The 22,984-nt window shown below is 43.2% G+C and overlaps 1 protein-coding gene across 1 annotated transcript in view; it reads right to left on the minus strand.

Annotated features, from left to right (window-relative positions):
* Nucleotides 1–22,984, minus strand: part of lamc3 (laminin, gamma 3) — a 57,875-nt gene that overhangs the window by 1,682 nt on the left and 33,209 nt on the right. The window contains exons 10-27 of the mRNA XM_088281585.1: nt 21,981–22,179; nt 18,773–18,876; nt 15,845–16,072; nt 9,311–9,499; nt 8,997–9,242; nt 8,766–8,919; nt 8,555–8,697; nt 7,863–8,041; nt 6,062–6,239; nt 5,106–5,329; nt 2,947–3,023; nt 2,651–2,785; nt 1,793–1,955; nt 1,538–1,684; nt 1,365–1,467; nt 1,029–1,231; nt 332–472; nt 160–259 (exon numbers count right to left, since the gene is read on the minus strand). Coding sequence (XP_088137711.1) covers nt 160–259; nt 332–472; nt 1,029–1,231; nt 1,365–1,467; nt 1,538–1,684; nt 1,793–1,955; nt 2,651–2,785; nt 2,947–3,023; nt 5,106–5,329; nt 6,062–6,239; nt 7,863–8,041; nt 8,555–8,697; nt 8,766–8,919; nt 8,997–9,242; nt 9,311–9,499; nt 15,845–16,072; nt 18,773–18,876; nt 21,981–22,179 — 2,913 coding nt within the window. The remainder of the gene's footprint in view (nt 1–159; nt 260–331; nt 473–1,028; nt 1,232–1,364; nt 1,468–1,537; nt 1,685–1,792; nt 1,956–2,650; nt 2,786–2,946; nt 3,024–5,105; nt 5,330–6,061; nt 6,240–7,862; nt 8,042–8,554; nt 8,698–8,765; nt 8,920–8,996; nt 9,243–9,310; nt 9,500–15,844; nt 16,073–18,772; nt 18,877–21,980; nt 22,180–22,984) is intronic.

Here is a 22,984-nt window from a genome sequence, read left to right on the forward strand (position 1 = left end):
AGGACAGATTGGGCGGAAAAAGGCAAAAGTGCCAATCAGAATCCCACGCAAAGGCTGCCCTGATAGACATTTTGTGCTTCTTGAAGTTCACCATTGGATCGTTTCCACATCAAAAGTGTATTGCGTATTTTCCACAAAAAGAGCGAACGTAGTCATTACCAATTTTGCCGATGAGCTCGCTTAGAGTGAGCGAGTAGGCCTCCAACTGCAGCTTGGCCGTCTCCACGTCCTTCTTCACATCGGCCAGAGGGGGCGCCAGCTAGGATGGTGAAGCCGGGATCAATATGTGTATATTTCAGCATGCGGGCAACTTCGCGCTACTATACGATACCTCGGTGGGCATGTGCAACTTTGCACTGTCAGTTTGCAACGTCTGCGCATCCAGACTTTGCAAGGCGGATTCCACGTGGGAGCTGAGGTGAGCGAAGGCGGTCTTTGTCTGCTTGGCCTGCGTCAGGAGGGCTTTCGATTCCTAGGATAGGAGTTCACATATTTGAGCTGCAGCTGGCGTCGGATCAATTCCGACTCAAGAGACCCAGTTGAATGAACACGTAATCTTAATATAAATTCGGGTTGGGTGAATTTGGGAACATTCACTGAGTTCAAAACTTAGCATTTATTCAACTAGCAAAACTCAATTTTAAATGTAACTCGAAAGAACAGGCAGAAAATAAACTAGCAACAAAGTCAAATAATAATATCTGAACATGCCTCAATCTTTATAGCTCTAACTTTTTGATTGGGAGGCCACAATAGGTTTTAAAATTTGACAGAGGGGCAGGAGAAATCGGAGAAAAAAAATAAATGTTTACATTTTCAATGAAAGTGAACAAAAGCATTACAACAATATATGTCTTTGAAAAACCACAGTATTCAGAAAATAAAACATTAACAAGGTTTATTCAGTTAATTTTTTTCCAAGTTTGGCGGGCCGGATTAAACGGTTTAACGGGCCACATGTGGCCCCCGGGCCGCAGTTTGCCCACCCCTGCTCTAAAGGTTCACACAGCTGATTCTCATCTGTGTACCTCAGACACGATGTCGGCAGTACGTTCCGCTTCTTGCGAGATGTTTCTGGCGAGCCGCGAGTTTTCCTGTGCGGGCTGAAGTATCTCTTGGATCTCCGAGACCAGATTGGTGACACCGGCCAGAACTTTAACCTCGAGGGGCTTCTTCTTCTTCATGGCGGCTTTGGTGTGGGCCTGCAGACGGGGCCAGTCACGCGCCATGTCTTCGTGGCAAAGTTAAGAGTATAATCAAATTAAAATACAGCTTCATAATCAAACTCTTTTCGTCTGAAGCTTCGTAAATTGAGTATTCCACCAATAATTTTTTTTTAGTCACCGCAAACGAGACATGCTCACTTCCAAGATCCCGGTGCAGGCTTATTTCTTCCGACTCCGCCCCTTTTCCCGCCACCACTGAAGCCAAGGCAACCAGTTTTGCCCATTGAGCGCGAGCTCGCAGCTGATGAAATCAAAACAACAATCAGCAGTGCGTTCATGCTCGATGATCCCCTCGCCGTGAATTTAAACACCTCTGCTGCGTCGTTCACAATTTCCCGCTTGCCGCTGACGGCCCGCGCCAGGGAGCGAGTGTCGTTTGTGATCTTGCCGATGAGGTCGTCTTTGGACTGGATGCTTTGATCCAGTTCTTGAGTCATTTTCAACAGTGAGTCGCTTCGCTAAACAGGAAGCACAAGCTCAATTTTAGCCTACTTTGCAATTATGCGTTTATCAACAAATAGCCGAACTCAGTCTCACCTCACGCTTTCCGTGCTCGATGGACTTACCTTGGCAACCGCAGAGCTGACGTTTGCGCGACTGATCTGCGATGTGACGTTACCGAGGGCGAGCTGCAGCCCGGCAGCGTGCTTCTGTAGGTCCTCGTCATCTGCAACACTTTCGCTCGCCCAGGCGCTCAGATTTTGCCTCCGCTGCCGCATTTGCGTCATTCTGAAACACATCAGTAGGAAGCGTCGATCAGATTTTATTATTATGTCGGTTTTCTTGTTTTCGGCAAGTTGTTTTGTTTTGCTTCATCAAATTTCGGATTTGGCTCACGTGAAATGACAAATGGCATCTAGCGGGTATTCGTAGCACAATAAGACCGGTTCGTCTTAGGTAAATGCCGGAGCTAAAAATGGCTGCTTCAAACCAATACAGCCGGTCTTTAAAAATTTTTTTCCAGAGTTTAATTGGTTCCGTAACTCAGAATAAACACCTTGTAAAATCATCTTTCCACAACAAAATTTATGGAAATGCTGTTTACCTGTTCCAGCCACAAAAAAAAAAAATTAGGACAATAGCACTCTATAATATAATTATACTTTATAAAAACGAAATAAAATTGAATTAAAAGAATTAAATCATGATTTAATGCTTCCATTTGATATCTTGTGCCGCTCCTTTTAGTGTGACTGCTTTGGCCACCAGGGGGCAGTATAATAAAGACTCAAATGAATAAGAGTCACCCATCCATCCATTATCTGAACTGCTCATCCAGTAAGCTCGTTACTCAGAGGTGCCACTCGTGAGCCTGTTAATAGCCAATGTGCTAGCATGAAGCTAGCAGGTGCATTCCAAAGGCAAAGTTGTTTGTTTTTCGCCAGAAAACCTTCAAATGGTGTGGCCGTGCCGTCTTTGCTTACCGTTGCGTCAGGTCCTCAACGTACTCGTCGGTGGAGTTGTCCTGCAGGAGCTCCATCAATAAGGTGAAGGCGCGCTTTGAAGCGGCGAGCGCCCTGCCGGCCACGACCTCCACGTGCTCCGCGGCGTCGCCATGGCTACAAAGGCAGACGAGGTGCATGTAATGACACAACCCTGACAAGTGGCTGAGCATTTCAAGTGAAGACAGTTCTTCCACTTGGTGGGAAGTATCGAGTGATGAAGTGAGTGAGTGAGTGTGGCGCGGTGATGGCTCTATTGTCGCGCGGATCCTACAAACCTTTTCTTTAGGGCCTGAGACTCGTTGACCATTATCTTCCATTGGTTTGCTCCGGACTCAATCGCGAAAGGGATGATCTAGAAAAAGGAAAAAAATGTGGGCTTTAAACTACAACGGCACATTTCCTGAATCTTTCTTTTTTTTTTTTTTTTTGTGGGTCTCCTCATGATAGGCTGGTCTATTCAATTTCATGTTTCTATTTTAAACGGGCTGATTTTTTTGGGAATAAGATGGAAGACTTATGTGTAATTGCATATTTGTCCTATACTTTGTGCCCAAGCTGCACCAACACACAATTTTATATAAAAGGGGGAAAAAAAAATAAAGAACCAAAAGAAAAAACCCAAAGAAACTTTTGGTCACAAATCTATTTAACACGCATTGTTTAAATTTGGAAGCAAATGGACAAAATCTCCAGGACAACAACAAATTGACTAAATAGTCCCACTTCAAACCAAAATGATCTTTTTGAGCACTGATTCTTGAGGATTTTTTTGCAAATCTACTCATGGTCAACATGCTGACCAATTATGTTGCAGAGTGAAAGTAGCTTCGGGGCTGAATTAAAAAAAAAATGTGGGATTCTACTGAGAATTTAAGTTCTAACAATTACTGGAAAGAACCGGAAAATTGCCCAAATAACCCTAAAATGACCACTTCAAAACATGTTGGCTTAAGATATTTTTGTGGGTCACCTCAAGACAGACATTCACACCAAATGTCATGTTGCTAAATTAAACTGGATTCAGGAACTGAATTTTCTAGCTCTTTAATAGATTAGCACTTTTTAAGAGTTGCTTCCTCGCTTTGAACGCAACAAATAGCAAAAACTTCTAAATGTACCATCACTCGACTTTTTTCTTTTTTTTTTTTATAGGTCTACTCATGTTAGACCTGCCTACCAAAAAGTCAAAATGGGGTCGAGGCTGAATTCAAACTAGTACAGCACTTTGAAAGTGTGGCGCCATTCAGACAAGCAGTCACAGCTCTGCGGGGAAAATGGTGGCCTGCCATGAAGCCAGACTCACCTTGTGAACTTTTTAATATCCCGCACGGTTCAAAGCAGGGGCAAAAAAAAAAACAAAAAAAAAAACAACATCATCTCCCAAGAGTGATGTCTCTCTGTTTTATTTGGCCTCATGCAAATTAAACAAATATGTGGAAAGAAAAATCAACAATTGATGTCTTATTTCCCCGCCTGCACATCCTGCACATTTTTTTTTTTTTTTTGTCTTCCCTCCCTGCTGACTTTGCCGCTCAAAGGGTGGAGAAGGATGAAGACGAGGCGGTTGGATGAGGAATGAAAAGATTTGCTTTGAAGGTTTGCTTTGGTGGGGATTTTGTGTCTCTCTGAAAGGTGGCTCGGCTCCATAAGGTTGGAAGCAATCTTGTTTCACAGCGGCAAGCGCGTCGGCAAACGCGTATGGCCAAAAACCTCGACGCCGACATCGCTTAAAAACATATGTCGCTGTCTGACAAATACTTAACATGTCAGAGATGATATTTTTGTGAGTATTGTTGTACGTGTCGCGCCGTGTTGGATTCTCTTGTTGTTCTCTGTGTGTGTGTGTTTAAAAGTGTGACTTTTTTTTACAGTAACGGTAACATCCATTTCTGTGCAACCTGCCCATTCTTTTTAAACGTGTCTGTAAGTGGACATTTTTTAATTTTGTCAAATTGTGATGTCACAATTCATAATTTCCGGGCTATAAAGCACACCCATAAAAAAGCCGCAGCAGCTCCGTTTAAAATTTTTTTTTATATATATATATATATATAAATAGTGCAACAACTTTGCTAATTAAAACAGAAAAGACCCAAGAGAAAAAGAAAAAAAAAAGATTTATTTTGTATTTTGTATTAGTCGCATGCTTCAAAATCTAGGATAAAAGTAGCAGCCGGAAAATATGGTAATCGAGTTTCTCAACCCATGACTCGATCAAATCGGCTGGGAGAAAATCCATCGCCACTTTCAAGCATGTGAGGTCCCCATCAATCAAGCAATCAATCAAAAGTGCCCTCAAATGGTAAGCAGAGCTGCACTGAATTTTGTTGGATGCATACGTTAGAGTGTGCTAAGAGCATCTGATACGCTGCAACTTTTTTGATTTGATGTTTTTTTTCTCATGCAAAATTTGTGCCTTGTAGAAATAACTCACCATGATATCCAGATCCTTTGTGGCCCGCTCCAGTTCCATCTGCGACTCGCCGACAACCAGCGCGATCCCCTCTAACGTCCGACACGCGCTCCCTCGCTCCTCTTCCTCTTTGGTGCCGAAGACGCTGCAGTTCAACGCGGCCGTCAGGTCGTGTAGTCGTGCCGCCAGGGCGCCCGTGGACGCCTCTAGTGAGGAGAATTGTTGTACCAAAGCCGCCTGAGCCTCTGGAAGCACAGTTGCAAAAAAGAGAGATGATAGGCACCCTGCACGTGACTGTCAAGGACAATATAAAAAAAAATAAAAAATATATATTAACAAGTGTACTTTTGCTTGCACACTTGGAGGTTTATGAACACAAACAAACTCTTGATTGCATTTAACACAACAAAAAAACTAAAGAGATAGCAGTTGAGAAGAAGTATAGTGGCATCAAGAAGCAAGTAGAGGGCGTCAAAGCACTACTTTTGTGTGGATGAAGCTGCTCAACTCATTTCAACATAGTTCCATGGCACCAAAAAGCTACAAGATGGCGCCAAAATACTACTTTTGTCTAAATGAGGCTCCTCAATTCACTTTAACAGAGTTCCTTGGCACCATGAAGAAACAAGATGGCAGCAAAGCACTAGTTTTGTCAAAATGGATCCCCCTCAACTCACTTTTTGGGCACCAAGCTGCCACAAGAAGATGCCAAAGCACTACCTTTGTCTAATTGAAGCTCCTCCTTGACTCACTTCGACGTAATTCCTTGGGACAAATTTGACAGAAGAGCAAAGCACTACTTTCATCTAAAAGAAGCTGCTTAACTCATTTCAACATAGTTGAAGATGAAAAGAAGAGTTACAAATTAAAAAAAAAAAATCTGACAAACTTCCCCACCATCGGAATATTTTGTTACATTTGCAGCTAAAGGGGTTTTGAAACAAAATTGAGCAGGACAGCCAACGGGTCCATGTTACCTTGGAAAGCCAAAAATTCCTCCAGAGCGTTGGGCAGCGCTCTTCCGTCCCGCTGGTTCTCGTGAGTGCCGTCGGTCAGAAACCCCGGCGGGGGGCGCCGCTTGGCGAATCTGCCTCGGCAATCAAAGTGAGCCAGGAGCTTTTCAGCGTCCTGCAGACGCGTCCTCAGCTTCTCCGCCTGTGAGAAAGCTACCATTTAGCACTCAGCGTGTCAACAAACGGAAAAACAACAAAAGTAAGGCAGGTAATTGTACTTATTCATTCGGAGGTGGGAAATGTAGTCAGGCTAAAGCAATGAATAAATGATTTACAAGATAAGATAAGTGCGCAATGAACAGAGAGGCTTTGCATTTCTCTACCCCGAGCCTCTTTCACAATGCCTGGAAAAGTCTGAATTTTTTTTTCTTCCATGTCTCTGTTATGTATAACCGGGAATGACGCTGATTAAGTAGCCAAAGACGCTTCAGGAGATTTTCACCTTTAGAATCAGAACCGTAACAGGAGAGTCGATATTTATTTGCCCTTGTCATTATCCCATTTTGAAAAAAAAAAAAAAAAAAAAAAGAAAAAGCTTCTCCGCCCGTCACTACACCGCGATTTATCACTCACAGTGTCAAAAAACCTCCAGCCCAAAAAGGGAACAACAAAAAAAAGCACGGCGGGAATCTGTTCTTATTCATCCCGAGGCGGGAAATGAAGTATTCCGACAGAAGCAATGAATAAATGAATAACAACGGCGAGATAAGTGCGGAATGAAAGGCCGCTTCATATCTAACAAAGCGGGAAGGGAATTTCTCCAGATATGAGACTTCACGAAAAAGTGAGTGAAAGTGTGGGACATTTGTCCACAGCTGACTAGTGCATTATTTTTTTTTTATCCACAAACGCTGGAACACTTGTCACCATTGACGTGTTTTTTTCCCCGCACATTTCCTTTCAAGATCTTCCTTGGTTTTGGTTTTTGTCAACCTTCCGGCCGACATGCTCGTTAGACTTTTTCCTGTGGGAAGGTGTGGGAAGAGAATGCCAGATAGCGACGAGGAGCCGGGTGTTCGGGGTCCTTATGTGGCCTTTTGGGTGGCTTTACTTCTTACTGGTAATTCAAGCAAAAAAAAAAATATATATTTTTTTGAGTGGCTTTAATTGCTCTCAAAAATATTCAGAAACTTAAATAGCCTACTGGAGGCTTTAATTCTTCTTATTTCTGGAAAGGAATGGACTTTTAGGAGTTTTAATACTTACTGAACATTCCAGCAAACGAATGCTCTTCTGTGGGGCATTAATTTGAATTCTTTATGGTTATAATTGGTCTTTTCAGAGTCTTACATTCTTATTGAAATGATTCAAACACACAGATAGACCTTTGGGCACTTTAATTGTACTGTATTCTATTTTATTATTTCATAATTTTTAAAATTATTATTATTTTTTTTGCGACAATGAAATGGGCTTTTGTCGGGCTTTAATTCTTATCATTCCAGCAGCAAGGTGAACTTTTTGAGTGACCTTATTTTTTATTATCATTTCGGGAAAGGCAATTTACCTTTAGGAGGATTTAATTCTTTCTCTTATTAATCCAGCAACACTTGGGGGCTGTAATTGTTACTGTTCATTTTGGCAAATAAATAGCAGTTTTTTTTGTAGGGTTATAATTCTTACTATCATTCTGGCACCAATAGGACTTTTTGGGGGCTTTAATTCTTACTGTTCAACCAAGCCAACGGAATTGTCTTTTGTGTGAGGCTTTAATGATTACTATTATTATTCGTCTCACAACAGGTAGCCACTGTTATAAACCCACCTGTTGCTGCACCAATCCGTAGCAGGCGGGACACTCCTCGCATTGATGCGTGCCTCTGTGATGGAAGTAGTTGGGCTGGCATTTGTCACACTTGGAGCCGGTGAAGCCGTGCCGACACTGACACGTACCGTTACCGTGACACTGCATCGAGATGGCACCCATTGGATCGCAGTCGCAGGCTGCAGGGAGTGAAAGACGAACACAGCTTTGAGCATTATATGTTTTCATATTTTTTCAGTAGCAAATATAGTTGATATATTTTTTTTTTGTGGGGGGGGGGGGGGGGGGGGGCAGAGATTTGCTTCTAATCATTCATCGTAAAATAAATAGCTTTTTGTGGGACTTTACAATTTCTTCTAATTCTGGAAACTGAATCGCTTCTTTGGAGACTATTTCTACATCTTGTTGCCGTGAATACATTTTCTTTGAAAGGTTTTAATTTATATTACTACTCTAGAAACTAAATGGACTTTGGAGTACTCTTTGTCTTCTTATTCAAATATATTCAAATACATCTTTTTAAGGATTTAATTCTTACTTAATCCATCTGGCAACTAAAGGGCTACTCCTTCACTTCTTAGTTAGGCAACGAGATGAGCTTTTAGTTCTCATTATAAATGCAGCACATTAATGACCATTGAAAAAAACCCAAACTTTTATTATGCTTGAAAATGAAAAGATAAAAAGTGTACCTCTGCATCCACGTGACGAGAATCCAAAGAAGCCCATTCGACATGCGTCACACAACCGCCCCTCCACGCCGCCCCTGCAGAAGCACTGCCCCGTGATTGGATGACAGGCGGCGGATGATGAACCAATGGGATGACACGCGCACCTGAATGGAGCAGGACAAAATTACTCTTCGACCGTTCTCCAGAGCAATTCGGCACCTTTTTACTGTACCTCTCGCAACCTGCGCCGGGCTGGAGGTTAAAAAAGCCTTCCTCGCAGTGGCTGCAGTCACGCCCGGTCACATGATCCAGGCACCTGCAAATTCCCGTCTCAGGGTGACACTCCATTGCGTTGCCCGAAGTGCCGGCAGGGTTGCAGCTGCATGCTGGAGGCGACAATTACAATGTTTTTAGTTTTATCCGAGCGTCAACGTTTTATCTGACGCTCTACCTGACTACTCACGCTCGCACTTCAGTCCGGGCGCTTCACTGCGAGCGTCGCCATAGTAACCTTGGAGGCAACTCTGGCAGCGGTCGCCCTCGGTGTTCCCCGTGCACTTGAGGCAACGACCCGTCATGCGGTCGCACACGCCCACCGCGTTCAGGTCCACATTGCCGTTACAGTCGCATTTGGCGCATGCTCGCGCCACCCCCGAACGCCCCAGCGGATCGCCCGAGTAACCATCATCGCACATCTGGCAGCGGGTGCCTGCCAATAGGAAGATGGCGTCAGACCACAACGTTAGGTACAGCGGCACGCCGGCGTGATCCGCTCACCCGTTTGCCCGACGGGGCAGTCGGTGCAGACCACCTGATCGGTCTCGGGCATCTGAATGCAGCCGCTTCCGCCGGGGCAAGGGCAGGGTTGACAGTCGCCCTGTGTGCCGATCAAAGGGTTGCCGTAGTAACCGACCAGGCAGCGCTCACAGGTGAGCCCGCCGGTGAAGTCGGAGCACTCGCACTCACCTGAAAAAGAAAGAAATATCGTTCAAGCTCGACAGGCTTGAACTTTTTGAATCCTTGAAATGATATCAAATTCAATCAAATTACACAGTGTAGGCAGAAAAGTTTCCCGAGGATGCTTGCGGATTCATTTGAGCAAATTCACGAGTTGGAGCTTGTACGAGTACAAGGCGGGAAATTTGACCTAAAATGGATCCTAGAGATTTTTTTCATGCTTCAGATGTTTTGCAATAAACGGTGAGATTCCAGACATGTTGAAGCCCCCCAAAAGAGACTCCAGGACAGAGGACGCAGTTCCGGCTATTGGCCAGCCGGGGACGCTGCGTCCCTGACCCACATCTCAACGTGGCGGCAAAGCACTCTGCTCGAAAGACAAGTGGACTCAGCCAGACCATAATTGCTTGTGGGAAAAAACAGAAACGGCGGGAAAAAACCTTCAAGGGAGGGAGGCAATTCCCTCATGCAAGCGGCAGGGAGATTAGCATGCCTATGAAGTCGTCTGGGGGAAAAAAATAAAAAAAATAATAACAAAAACATATTCAAATCCTGGAGTCTATAAACACTTTTTTTTTTTTAAATCCCAGATTAATTATGCTTTTTTTTTCATGAGTTATTATGCAGCAAGAGTGGGTGAACATGATAAATCATGGAGGCTGTGGAGGCGAGCGGGTTATCTAATTGCATCTGCACCGAACGTGACACGATGTACTGTATGAAGTGGCATCCTTATTCACGAGCAGCTTCATTTTAATCGTACATCGCGACGTGGGATTGTCGCATTATTTATTCACGGCCCGCAACAATGCAATATTAAACACACTGCGAGATCAGGAGGCATTCATCTGCTTAATACCAAGCATGCCCAGACTTCCAGGGGGGTGCGGCGAATTCAAAGTGTCAGGGGCGTCTGGTATCATAATTACAAGTTTACGTTGTTTTTTTTTTTTTTTGTGAAAGGATTAAATGTGAGAATTTCCATTACTTGATCAATTATTTCAGTTTATTTGGCGTCGACTGTCGAAACGTTGAAGAGGAACTTTTTTAGAAAGATTCTTCCAGCACCTAATTGGCATTCCTCAAAAGGCAAATCTGTTGCCAGTAAAATAAGAAGAAGATGTAAGGACATCCCAAAATGATGATTTCGTTGCTGTAATAATCAATCAATTATGTCACTTAGTTTTCGGAATGATAAGAATTAAAGCTGTTACTTCTTATTACTTACATTAGTTACATTAACATTTTTGTAATTATTCTGGCAACTAAATTACCTTTTTTTTTTAAGGGGAGGGTTTATTTCTTATTATTATGCCGACCAGGTGATCAGGTTGCCATGGTGACAGTGGAGACACCCCCCCACTCCTTTTTTTTATTTTTTTTTACGACAAGGCACTTTATCACCCGGATGACTCCGAAGCTGTTAATTTAAACTAAACCGACATGGCGGCTCCGACTTATTCGACTGCTTCATAGATTTACGTTGTTTTGCCAAGGGGGATTAAGAATTGTCTTAAAAATAGTGGCAAAGCGACGACACCGCCGCCAGGCAGTGTGCGTAAAGTGTGGATCCCCGATGAGCCGTGATGAATTTAACGGTGGCGGAAATGTGCTTACTTTACTGAGTGTGAAGATGACTGAGCGGGATATGAGGTGGTGGAGGAGGGGCTTTTGCGACAGCATCATTGTCATTCAGAGACAGTTTGGTCATTTTTTTTTTTTGTGTGTCAATTTGATTGGAAGAAACACCTAACATCCTCATACATACCACCCATGAGGCTAGCTAAGCTAAGCTAACAAAGCTAACTACTGAAGGCCTAAGTTAACGAGGCATGTCTGTGGCATGAGGACGCTGAGCCTGAGACGCGAATAAGGCTATCTACATTTTGTGATTGCAGAGGTGGAATTCCAACGTTATTGGGCCAAGCTACTGCCAATGGGGCTAGCTGAGCAAACAAAGCTAGTTAATGCTAGCGTTACAAAGCGACGGTGCGATCTGTGGTTCATGAAGCGAAGCTAGTGATGTGCTTATGGCGTCAATATTTGTACTGGTGAAGTCGGTATACATGGGGCTAGAAAGATTAGCAAGCTAAGCTAACAAGGCTAGTTACAGTATACAGTCCAGATTTGTTTATTATCTGATGCTCAGAACAGGACACACACAGAAAAAAAAAAAAGAAATCCTCGCTCCATCTAATCCCTCCGTCCTCCCCGTCGGGAGCGTCTCTCTCTCTCTCTCTCCTGCAGACTCATTAAAGAAGATCCCGGCGGAATGACAGCATCGACCTACAGGACCGGCCGACCTGTCTTAACCCCATGGCTGCTTTGCAGAAAGTTTTAGACTGGGCTCAGACTGGCTGGGATTTCCAGTCTCCAAACCATTAATGAGGCTGCCTTGGGTTTAAGCGTTAGCTCACTTGGCTATTTGGGTGTGTGATACCCCCCCTGGAATTTTGGGGGAAAATTCTGCCTGCGGAGCCACTTTCACACAGTAACATCAAATTTGGTCGACGTGTATTTAATGAGTGGACCCACAAAAAAAAAAAAATCTGAAAAAGCCACAGCGGGTCTGCAATTTTGACTTGCAGCAGCCATTTTCATGGAATATTGACCATTTGCGAGGGTCCTTCAAAAATGAACTTGTCCTACAGTTTGATTGCCAATTATTTGATACTAGCCAGATGGATGAACCTAAATAGCATAACATTTGAGTTTTCATGGCATGTGGGTGGAGGATGCCAGTTAACTTTAATAACTCACCATAAAGCACCAAACTAATACCTCCATCCGCTCTGGGAAGGTCAAAACATCCCGCCCGTTAAGATTCATCGTCACCCCCTACTGGCAAAAAAATGTATAGACGCAATAACTCAGTGCCCCCCTGATGCTCTGATTTGTTTGCAGCTTTTGCACTCATCCATCAGTTGCTGCCGTCTGCTAACCACACAGGCCCGGAAGCAGACAAAAGCCCAAACAAACAAATAAATAACATTCTTACAGTCCGGAGTTCAGCACATACTTGTTTGTCACGTTGACATTTGTGTGAGGCCAACTTTTCGGTAAACGGGGGGTTGGGGGAATAATGCGGCTGTTTTGCATGGCTTAAATGTCACAAGTGCTGCAGTCGGGGGCAAGAAGCCAAGAAACGCAAGTTGCCTTTTTTTTTTTTTAGTGAAGCAGAAGCAGTGAGAGAAAGAGGAGAACTGTCTGCAAAAAGGGAATACCCGTCCCATTGCATCAATTAACGTACAAGCAAAGACTCGGCTCATTAGCATGCGAGCGGGTGAGTCAATGTTTACCAATAAAAGAATCCTCCACCTTCTTGAATGGCCGCTTAAATGCCATCTCTCTGAGGCCATGAGTGCAAAAAGTCGACAAAGATAGGAAAGCAGTCGGAGGACGGAGGAATGCATTAAAATACTTTGAGAAAAAAAAAACTGGAGGAGAGAACAGAACCAACGAGGCAACGATGACAAAATAATTCACTTTGCATTTGTATGTAATCATCCAAACTTCAGTCTCGTGACGACAACGAGAGTATCTTCACAACGTCGTTAGTCTCTGAGCGCAGACAAAAGTTCAATCATTAGGCTCCGGGCAACATTGCTCATTTCCAGCACAAATATTAACCTTTTACAATGTGCTGCTGTTGCACAACTGCAAACCGAAGCAGCGCGACTCGCAGAGTGTTTATAAATCACGATTAGGACGCTCCGACTTCCCGCCACAGAGGCTGAATAAATTCCACTCCCCAGATCACATTCCAGCTCCTCCCGTGATTACGCGGTGATTAGGATTCTGGGTGGAGAAACCGCAGGTCGGGGACGCCTTACAGAGTCTCCTGACAACATTTTCTGTTGTTTATGCAGCAAAAGTGAAGCCTAACGACGAGCCGGTTTCAAGGCTAATTTTAGCTAGCGGCTTTTCCGAAGCTTGGCGCTAAAGAACACCCTGCGGCCTGTGACTCAAGAGGACATGAAGCGCTCCATATTTAGCACGTGTTTCATCATTTGCATGCGTGCTGCAAGTGCCATGTAAATATCTTCAAAGTGTGACGATGTGGCTATAGTTAGCGCATTAGCTTGATGCGCAAATAAAGTAGACAAAAGTTTGAATTGAACTATTGTCACTTACTTCTTTGTCCTCGGCTAAATTTGCTGTCTGAAGTCGAATAAATGATGAAATGGATTCTTGACCGAATGTAGCATGTAAACATGGATGCACACGACATTTTGGAACCTTCACAATGTCATTTAAGGAAACGTCACTCCATTCCGATTTGCAATTTGCGATCCTGCTATTTCGTAGATTTTAATTATTGATTTATTTTTGGGATATCGTTCATAAAACTATTTTTGCCTTGCATTTATTTTAGTTGTAATTCCACAACCAACCACTGGATGGTGGTACACTTTGTTGTTTGACACTAAATTAGAAATATTTCCAGTTAGTTTTTGCTCAAGATTGAGCGTGAAATCCTCTTTTTTTTTTACGCCTAATATTTAAAAAAAATAAAAATATGGCTGTCAAATAAAATATTTTTGCAATTTGGTACAGAACCCGGGGGTCCACTGAATACTGAATATAAACACTATTCACACAACATAAGGCGATGAACATATATCAGTCTGCTGTCAACACAGACGCTGTCGGAAAGTATGTAGCATGCGCTAATCTTATCGTATCTCTTCAATCATGCCGAAAGACTCCACAATCGATGGATCTTGCTCGGTGCTGCTCTTTTGCTTCTCTACCAACTCTCACTGATAGTTCCGAATTCTAATTACATCCTGAAAAGCCTTTTCTGATTAATGCCTTTTTTTTTTTCCCAACAGCGACCAAACACATGAAAGGCAGGCCGTGGAGAAAAAGGCAGAAGCGCTCAGGAAGTGCAGCACGATGAAGACGAAGGGAAGAGCAGGTGCAACTAGGACGCAAGAAGATGAAAAAGAGCTAGAACAAGCCAGCGAGTGTTTCGGGGAGGAAAAAAAAAAAAAAAGCCACCCGCAACATAAAGAAGCCGCACGGAATCTGCAAGCAAATGAGACGTCGCTGGTGGGGAGGCGGCTAACCGATTTCATCAGGCACTCATGCCACACATGCCGTCAGAAAAAATAGTGCGGGCACGCCATTTAAAAGACGACTAATTCAACTCAGGCTTTTGTAATAAATCATAATCAATTAAATACGTTTTTTTTTCTTTGCAAAATGAGCATTTAAAAATACGCAACAGTGGTCGCTGTTCCAGTTAAGTCCCATAGGTGGCGGGAGCACACTATCAAACTGTTGTCACGACTGTTAAAAAAAGAAAGAAATTTGGGCACGGAATGCTAATGCTAATAACGCATACAATTTCTGTCGTTTAGTACACAAACAGAAAAGTGCAATCAAATGAGTTTTTCCAAAATCACACCATTAAAAATCCAGGCCCTGATTGCAAACAAAACGTAAGCGATAGTCACCGGGAAGCAGGCGGCGTCTGCTAACTGGGTCGAGATTGAGGAAAGATAAAAGATAGGCGGGAACTTTGCTTCTACAACCCCCCCCCCCCCCCACCTTCTTCACTTACGAGCGTGAGATTGCGTGAAAGACACTCACGCGCTCACGTCAATATAAATAAATAAGCTTGGCGTGTTTGTGCCGCCCAACAGCTGCCGCTTTGCTATTTTACAGGACATCGCCTGCGGGAAGTGAATCCGAAAACCGGCAAATGAAAGCCAAAAAAGAGAATTTGGTTGTGAATTATATATTGAAAAAAGTGTCACATTCATGGTTTACAGTTATTTGGGGGGGATATTTTCCAGATCCATCCCGCAGTAAGTGAAAATCTGCAGCATAGCGAGACCACATAAAAGGGTTTTGTTTTTTGGTAGTTTTACCCCTCCCACGCACTTTAAACCTAATCACACATTTTAAAGGTATTGTATACGGATAAAAAAAAAAAATGGAAGAATAAAATACATTGAGGGATACTTCAGAGTATTGAGAAGTGCGGTGTGCTTTGAGTACCCTCAAATAGCAGTCGACCTTGTATGAGTTCCCAAACAAAAGTTGGAATGATGTAATGATCATGATGAGTCGCTAATTCATTTGGGTAAAAAAAACAAAACAAAAAAAAAACTCACTGACCACTAGCCATGCCCACCGAAGCCCCAACATGAAAAGTGGCTTCAATATAATACTTGTAATACTTCTAATACATGTCTAAAAATAAAAACTACAAATAATAATAATAAAAAATAATAATAATGATATTTGGCGCCATCCAGTGGTATCTGTCGGCAATCACAAAACTTTTTGAATGTGCATCAACAACTTTCTGATTCACCCCATCAATATCAGTTGATTGCTTACCAGTTTCTGGGTGGCAAGTTCCATGCTGATGGCAGTCGCACGGGACGCACGTCGAGAACGGGCCGCCATTCGGGACCTCCCGGGTGAATCCGGGTGCGCATTGCTCGCAGAAGTGGCCGACGAAGCCGGTAGGACAAGTGCAGCTTTCCACCCAGAGGGCAGGGGGCGCCGTCTCGCCAGTGGTGAGGGATGCCGAGGTCAGATGGACCCCTGAGAGCTGTGATGTGTCTGGAGATGAGACACAAGCCAAGTCCATCTTTGAATTTGGCCGGATGGTGAGAGAAGCGGGATATGCCCGGAACGAATATCGGCAAATGACTATTGACACTCACGTTCGACAAATTAGTCTTCAGTTCACCAAAGACAATTTGTGGTAACAGAAGTGGGATACACCCAAGATTGGTCGCCGCAAATTGGTTGCCGATCACATTCACATTCGGACAGATGGACAATTTAGTTAGGATACTTGGACTTTTGGTGAGAGAAGCGGGATACAGCCTACGTCAGGGCACATACAGACAAACGAATGGTCGCTTCACACCAGTTATCGTCACGTGACGTTTTTTTGGAATGTGAGCGATACCCAGGGAGATAGAATCCAAATGCAAATACGGCCACAGTCGAGATTCAACACCTGAATCTCAAATACGAAACCGACGTGCTAACCACTCCCGCACCGCGCCACCATCGAATTTTGCATCTGCCGGAATCTCTCACTTGTGCTAACGATCTCAAACTTTTGCCCCTCCAAGTCGCTTTCAGGCAGACGCATCATCAGGCTCAAACTTTCATGTGAAAATTTCCTCCCGCTGCTCTCATATGCCACCGTTCTGCTCTCTTGAACTTTTTTTTTTTTTTTTTAAACAGCGCAGAGGGAGCAAGAGAGCTACCTGTCGTTATTTTAATGACAGTAAAATCTGGGGACTGTGCGCTTAACATCTTACGTATTTCAAATCCAAAATTGGAGTTAGACGTGCAAGATTGATGAAGAGTGCCAAATATTTTTTAATTAACCCAATTTTGGTGTTGAAAACGATCTTAGTTTCACACTCGCTTCTCTTCGGCGCGATTAAAATTCCGGAGGTAAAGCCGGGAGGCTAACAGGCCGGGCCCACCTTATTATAGCGCCGTGCCGCAAACGAACCCGCCGTTCATTAAAACGGACGGAATGTCGGCACGGCCACTCGTTAGAAGCGGTCACGGTCTGCCTTCTTCGCTCACGTCGCCCTCATTACGCCGCCAATCGTTTTCATCTGTCTCCGGCGAAACGGGACGGCTGAGTGCACGTCACGCCTCGGTCAGAGGGAAACGCCGGCGCGCTCCTTGGATGTGGGGATAATAAAAAAAAAAAGGGAGAATTCCGATCAAAAATGATGACGGCGGGGGAATGACCAGTGAGGTTGCTGCCGCCCGTTTCTCGACATTTATTTCGGACTGCTTTTTAATAAGAAATGTTGGCAAAAAAATTTAAACTCGTGGGAACATGTGTCCTCATACAGATAAAAGGCAGGTGGTGAGCAGTCAAGGCAAGATTCCTTCTTTTTTTTTTTTTTTTTAATAAAATAGCCCTCTGTAATATTATACAAACCTAATTTAGTGTAAAGAATGAAATGTCATATTATTTGCTACAATTAAATGGACATTGTGCTGCTCCTTCTGGTGTGTGTGCCTTGACCACCTGGGGGCAGTATGGTGCACATCTACGGCTGTTGTTTAATGGAGTCAGCTCTTGTCATGTCGTACGAGTACACGTCTCGCAAACATATGCTATTTCGGTACAGGACATATTTGTCAAGCACTTCAGTAATGGCGTCCAATCGTAATGGAGGTGAAGAAAGAAAGAGCACTAACCATTTCTAGAATGAGTGAGCAACATCTGGGAATAAACGTCCTCTTTTTTTTTTTTTTTGCACCGGGTACAGCTCGCTGTGTTCTCCGCTTTTAACATTTTATGCTCAAATCCTTTCTGCCGCATTCCAATTATTGATGAGCATGTGACAGAAACGTCATCTCCACGAGGAAATATCCCGGGAAAAAAAACAAACAGTTTTCCAGGTTTCTAAAATGGGTTAGGGGCATATAACTTTGTTTTTTTTTTTTGTGAGAAAGTTTAAGAAAAGTCCACATTGTGTATGCGACAGCCACTAGAGGGCGCCTGTAGCTCGAAAGTCACGTCATTTCATTTACATGCGTACATACACAAAAAAGACCGTCAAAACACTTCATAAGCTCCATTATGAAACTTTTTTTTTCCACAGAGAATAAAGAAGATATGTCTGTGAGTATTCTAGTATTGCAGGGATCAGCAATATTTTTTAATTTGAGAGTTCTTTATATACACTAACATATAACATATTAGCTCAGCTTCCTCTAGTCAACAGCAAATTTTAATCAGAGATGGCTTCATGTGGTCCGAAAAGTATTTTTGATGCTGATTATTATTATTTTTTTTTTAGCACATCAGCTTTAGAGCATGTATTGTGACGACATTTCAAAAAAAAAAAAAAAATCTACCTGTTGCTGAACCTACAAATACATGCTGCCAGCTTATTATTATAATTTTTTTTTTGTAGGAAAAGGAACCAAAAGAAAACAATGGCGAGCTCTCATATTTCTAGAACAGGCCTGGAGGCAATTGTGTAATTTCTGCAATGTTTGTTTCCAAACACTCATTCCTTAAATCGACATAACGCCGCAACATAGATGCTAGTTTCATTAGCCTGGCTATGGCGTCTCCCATTATATGTTAGCATTAAGCTAGCTGACTCAAAGGGAAAGTTATGTGGCGCAAACATGTTTTTGTATAATTCTCTCTGTGAAACTTAGAAGTCACTTTCATTTTTGCTTGCAAGTCAAAGCAAAAAACGTTCAGAACTCCGAACAGGAGTTTGTCGCTCAAGGCGTACTTGACGACATTGTTTAACTTACAGTTGAGTCCTCCGGCGTTGCTGATGCGTAGCGCTGTCACATCGTACAGGAGCCGGCGAAACTCCAAGGCGGGCAGCTTTGGTGTCATCGGGCTTTCATCAAGCCTACGACGACACGAGAACACATCCTCTTAGTTTGCGACAGATTAAACAGCAGCTGTATAGCGTCTCTTTGATCACACTTTAGCCGCACCGTGCCAGTAATCTTCACATTTGGGGATGATTACAAGCGTCCCGCCACACACATCATGCGCCTGACACGAACACGGAGCATGCAAATGTGCTGACTTTGCCGTCTTTTGGGGGTGGGGGGGGGTCTTGATGGGTGAGCTTTACCAAGCCGGCTGTGGGATGATATGCAAATGCCACGCGGCGACATATCTGACATGTACTGTAGGGCCGTGTTTTATTGCCGCCGGCGCAGGTGCTGCGTCAGCTCCTTCCCCGAAGACGAATAGCACCATCGCCAAGCACAGCGAACACCTGCCAGATCTCGGTTTGCCATTCTCGCCTCCGCCAGGTGAAAAAGTTGTGATTTTTTCCATTGAACTTTAATATTCGTGGTATATAGCAGATGCTATGCTGCCAGAAAGGCAAATGAGTGAAGGTCCCACATTTAAAAAAAAAAAAAAAAAAATGTTAACTGACTGAAAGCAGACATGCAAATAGCAAAATATGTGAGATTGCTGACAAGGTGGACATTTTTTAGTTAGCATTTTGTCACTGGCTATTGATTAAAAATGACATCACAGTTGCTCAGGGCTCAGATAACAACCAATCATGGCTCAGCTTCAGAAAACAGGTGAGCCATGATTGGTCATTACCCGAGTGGGGCTGCTTAGAACATATTTGAAAGGAAAATGTTTGGGTGGACTTCCCCTTTAAAATTGTGCTTGTCAGACGTGAATCCCCTTCTGTTGTGGCATGACATAAAACAGGAGGAAAAAGCCCAAAGCACTTGAAATCGGGTGCAACGTGCCGAGGTCTGGCCTTCCCGTCAGGGTAAATGACTGTGAGCACCTCCCCTTTAATTAAAGAGAGGCAATTACAAAGCGAGGGCTCTCAGACGGGGGCTGTGTTCACCGCACTGGTTAAACGGAGATAAGCGGCCAAAGTGAACAAAGTCGGCGCTGCGCTCGCCTCGACGGGAGCGCCATTGTCCCGCGAATAATCAGCGGTGAGCAGAGTGCGCTTGTCATTAAGACTGCGCTCGCTCCGCCAGGAACCACGAGATCATCATCGGAGAAAAGACCCCCGATGATCCCCGCCCGTGTCAACACGGCTGGTGACTTTTGGGAAATACAAACACAGTGCGGAATTCATTTTGCTGTGTTTCCCACACAGTATTTGTGAGCCTCTACCACAAAACAGATCACTTTGTTCAAAATTAAGAAATTGATACACACACATTATCCAAAAGGGCATTAAAATTGTTGTTGATGTGTGTGTGTGTGTATATATATATATATACACACACACACACAAGGGTCTGGCTATAGTATTGCAAATGTTAATTTATTGCGAGTGGGTGTGAAATGTATTCCTTCACAATAAACAAGGCTTCACTACTTTTTTTTTTTTTTTTAAATGTAATGTTCCATACAAAAAGGCAAACAGGGCAACGTTGTTTGCTGGCTCATCCCGACCAATCATCTCCTCCTCTTATCTCTTGGCCCTCAGCTCAAATCCTTGCGCCTCAATTTAATCCGCCGCGCTGCGATGGCGTGATGATCTTTGCACCGGCAGGGAGCGCGCCGCCGCTTAACCGGTTAACATATTTACCGGAGCGGAATTTGTGGGCTGTCAGTCAAGAGAGTCGTGCGTGTTTGCACTTGTGCTTTTTCTTTTTTTTTTTTATCAAGGCGTCTCGCCGTCACTCTTATTTGCACGCCTCGCATGAGGACTTTGATTGTTCGGGATATTGTGGCAACAGAAGGACACAAGATGAATTGTGGGGAGTTGATGCCAGCTTCGGTTTCATCAAGAGTACAACTTGTAATATATAAACTATATAAACTTATTTAAATCATAGTTTGAATGAATTACTGAACAAAAAAAATATTTATTTATATATAATCGTTCTGTAATTTTTTTTGTAAATTGTACATTTCTTTGCAAGCGTGACTGCGTGACAAACGGATGACAAGGGGCCGGGGGGAGGAGGTGGCGGGGGGTTGAGGGACTTGCGCAGCGGGGTTTGGGGCATTGCACAAAATCCTGAGGCGAAGCGAAGACGATGTGAGGAGTCTAATGAGACCTGCAGAGAACTTCTAAACGGGACCGCTCCACTGCTTCCCGCAACCAATGAGCTCTGTTCACCAGCACCTCTTGATACTCGCCTATGTGTGTCGGCGTGCGTGCACGTGTGTTTGAAGTGGGAGGGTTCTCATGACATTCCACCAGCGTGTGGGCCACATTTGTGGCTGCCTCACGAGAAACGTCAACCCAAGCATAATTTCCTTAATTGCTATTTCATCGGATTAATTACATAGCACTGCTCGATTGAATTGTACCGTTAATGTCAATAAAAATGGATAATGGAGAAATGTAGTTCAACTGAGCAAAAAAAAATTAATCAACAAAAACAAACAAAGAATGAAAGGAATGCCATGTTGAGACTAGTGAAAGTGCATCAAATATTTTCTTGCTAAGAATTTTTGGGGGTTGACTTCCCCTTTAAGACAAAAAGTTGTTCTCTAACCAGGGCAATTTCTAGCGAGAATAAAGTTCTTTGGGGGAAATTTAGTATTCTCCTAATATTGGTAAAAAAAAAGATTTTATTTTCAATAAGAATCCAACTTTATTCTTATAATGCTGTGCCTAAGACAACATATTGTTCCTCTCAAAAAAAAAAATAAATAAATAAAATAAAAAAAAATACCCCAATACCATTTCCTTTTCTGCGTGGCTCAACCCTGAGTGAATTTCTTTTTGCCTGTGGCGGATCGATTCCAATTCAGAGCACGGTTATGTTTGGGGCAAGGCCAACAACAGGTGGAATATGAAAAACAATTGCGTAAAAAAAACAAAAAAAAAAACAATGTCATGCAGCAGCTCTCTGTGGCCAACATGTGCACATTCACAGCACAGATGGTCTGCTGGGAGTGTAACACAGTGTTGAGGACACTACCGGATTATTTGAAAAGAAATAATATACATACATATTATGCGCATATATATATTTTTTTTCTTTAAGTTATGTTTCATACCTGATGACAAATATTTTCCGTGGCGTGAGGCCGGGATCACCCTGTTGCACGGGTCCAGGCGTGAGTTCAGCGCCGAGTGTGATTCCGGAGCCGTCAAGGAGCACGGCAACGCGGTCGGGAAGCAGTTCCGGGGTTTCCGAGGTGAAGGTGATTGAGAGGAGCTGGCCGTAGCTGTGGCTCTGATGACCCACAAATTTGTCTGCAGGAAAAGGACAGTCAGCATTTTTAATGCTTTTTTTTTTTTTCAATCCAGGAAAAGAAATACATCTGTTGCAGATAAATGAACACGACAGGCTTGGACGTAGTGTTTCCATCAAAATATTTTACTTTTATTAGAAGGAGGGTTGAAAAAATTTGAAATGATTTACACGACATTGTTTGATAAAATAGTTTGATAAAATCCAAAAAAAGGAAGCAGGACCATGAAGTTCAAAAGTTGCACTCCTGCCGGCGACGCACATTTCCATATTTTTACATATCTTTCGTTTTTCTGCTGGCATAGGAGGATCATTTTAATTGGACTAGTCAAGGGAGAATGTTCAGCGCATCCTTTTTTACACGAAGGGAGGCAAAAACCAATTTATAAATGACCCCTAAATGATTCATCAGGGTATATTTCTGGATTCACTTGTTCGGAACAGGCAAATAAATATTTAGAATCATGTCTTATCTGGCGTCATAAATTTGTAAAGCATCGTTCTTATACACTGCAAAAAAGTCATAACGAGATAAAATGAGAGCTTGCTGACTTGCTGTGTCTCTACCTGGTACGGCAGCTGCACTGAGGCAGACAGAGTGAGGCTCCAGAGGACATTATTTCATCTTTAATGAATCTAATTTACATATTTAATGAAATTATTGTCGTATTGCACTGGAGAGGAGAGCTCTCTAATCTCATTGCACACTGAAACGAGTAAGTTATTTCGAGACAAGAACCTCTTGTGGTTCTTTGAATCTTCGCTTAAGACTAGAATCTTCTCTTCGGAAAATCATTTTGGTTCAGG

The sequence above is a fragment of the Idiotropiscis lumnitzeri genome, chromosome 18 (assembly GCF_059441095.1).
Source record: "Idiotropiscis lumnitzeri isolate Australia: NSW breed Sydney's pygmy pipehorse chromosome 18, RoL_Ilum_1.0, whole genome shotgun sequence".
Lineage (NCBI taxonomy): Eukaryota > Metazoa > Chordata > Actinopteri > Syngnathiformes > Syngnathidae > Idiotropiscis > Idiotropiscis lumnitzeri.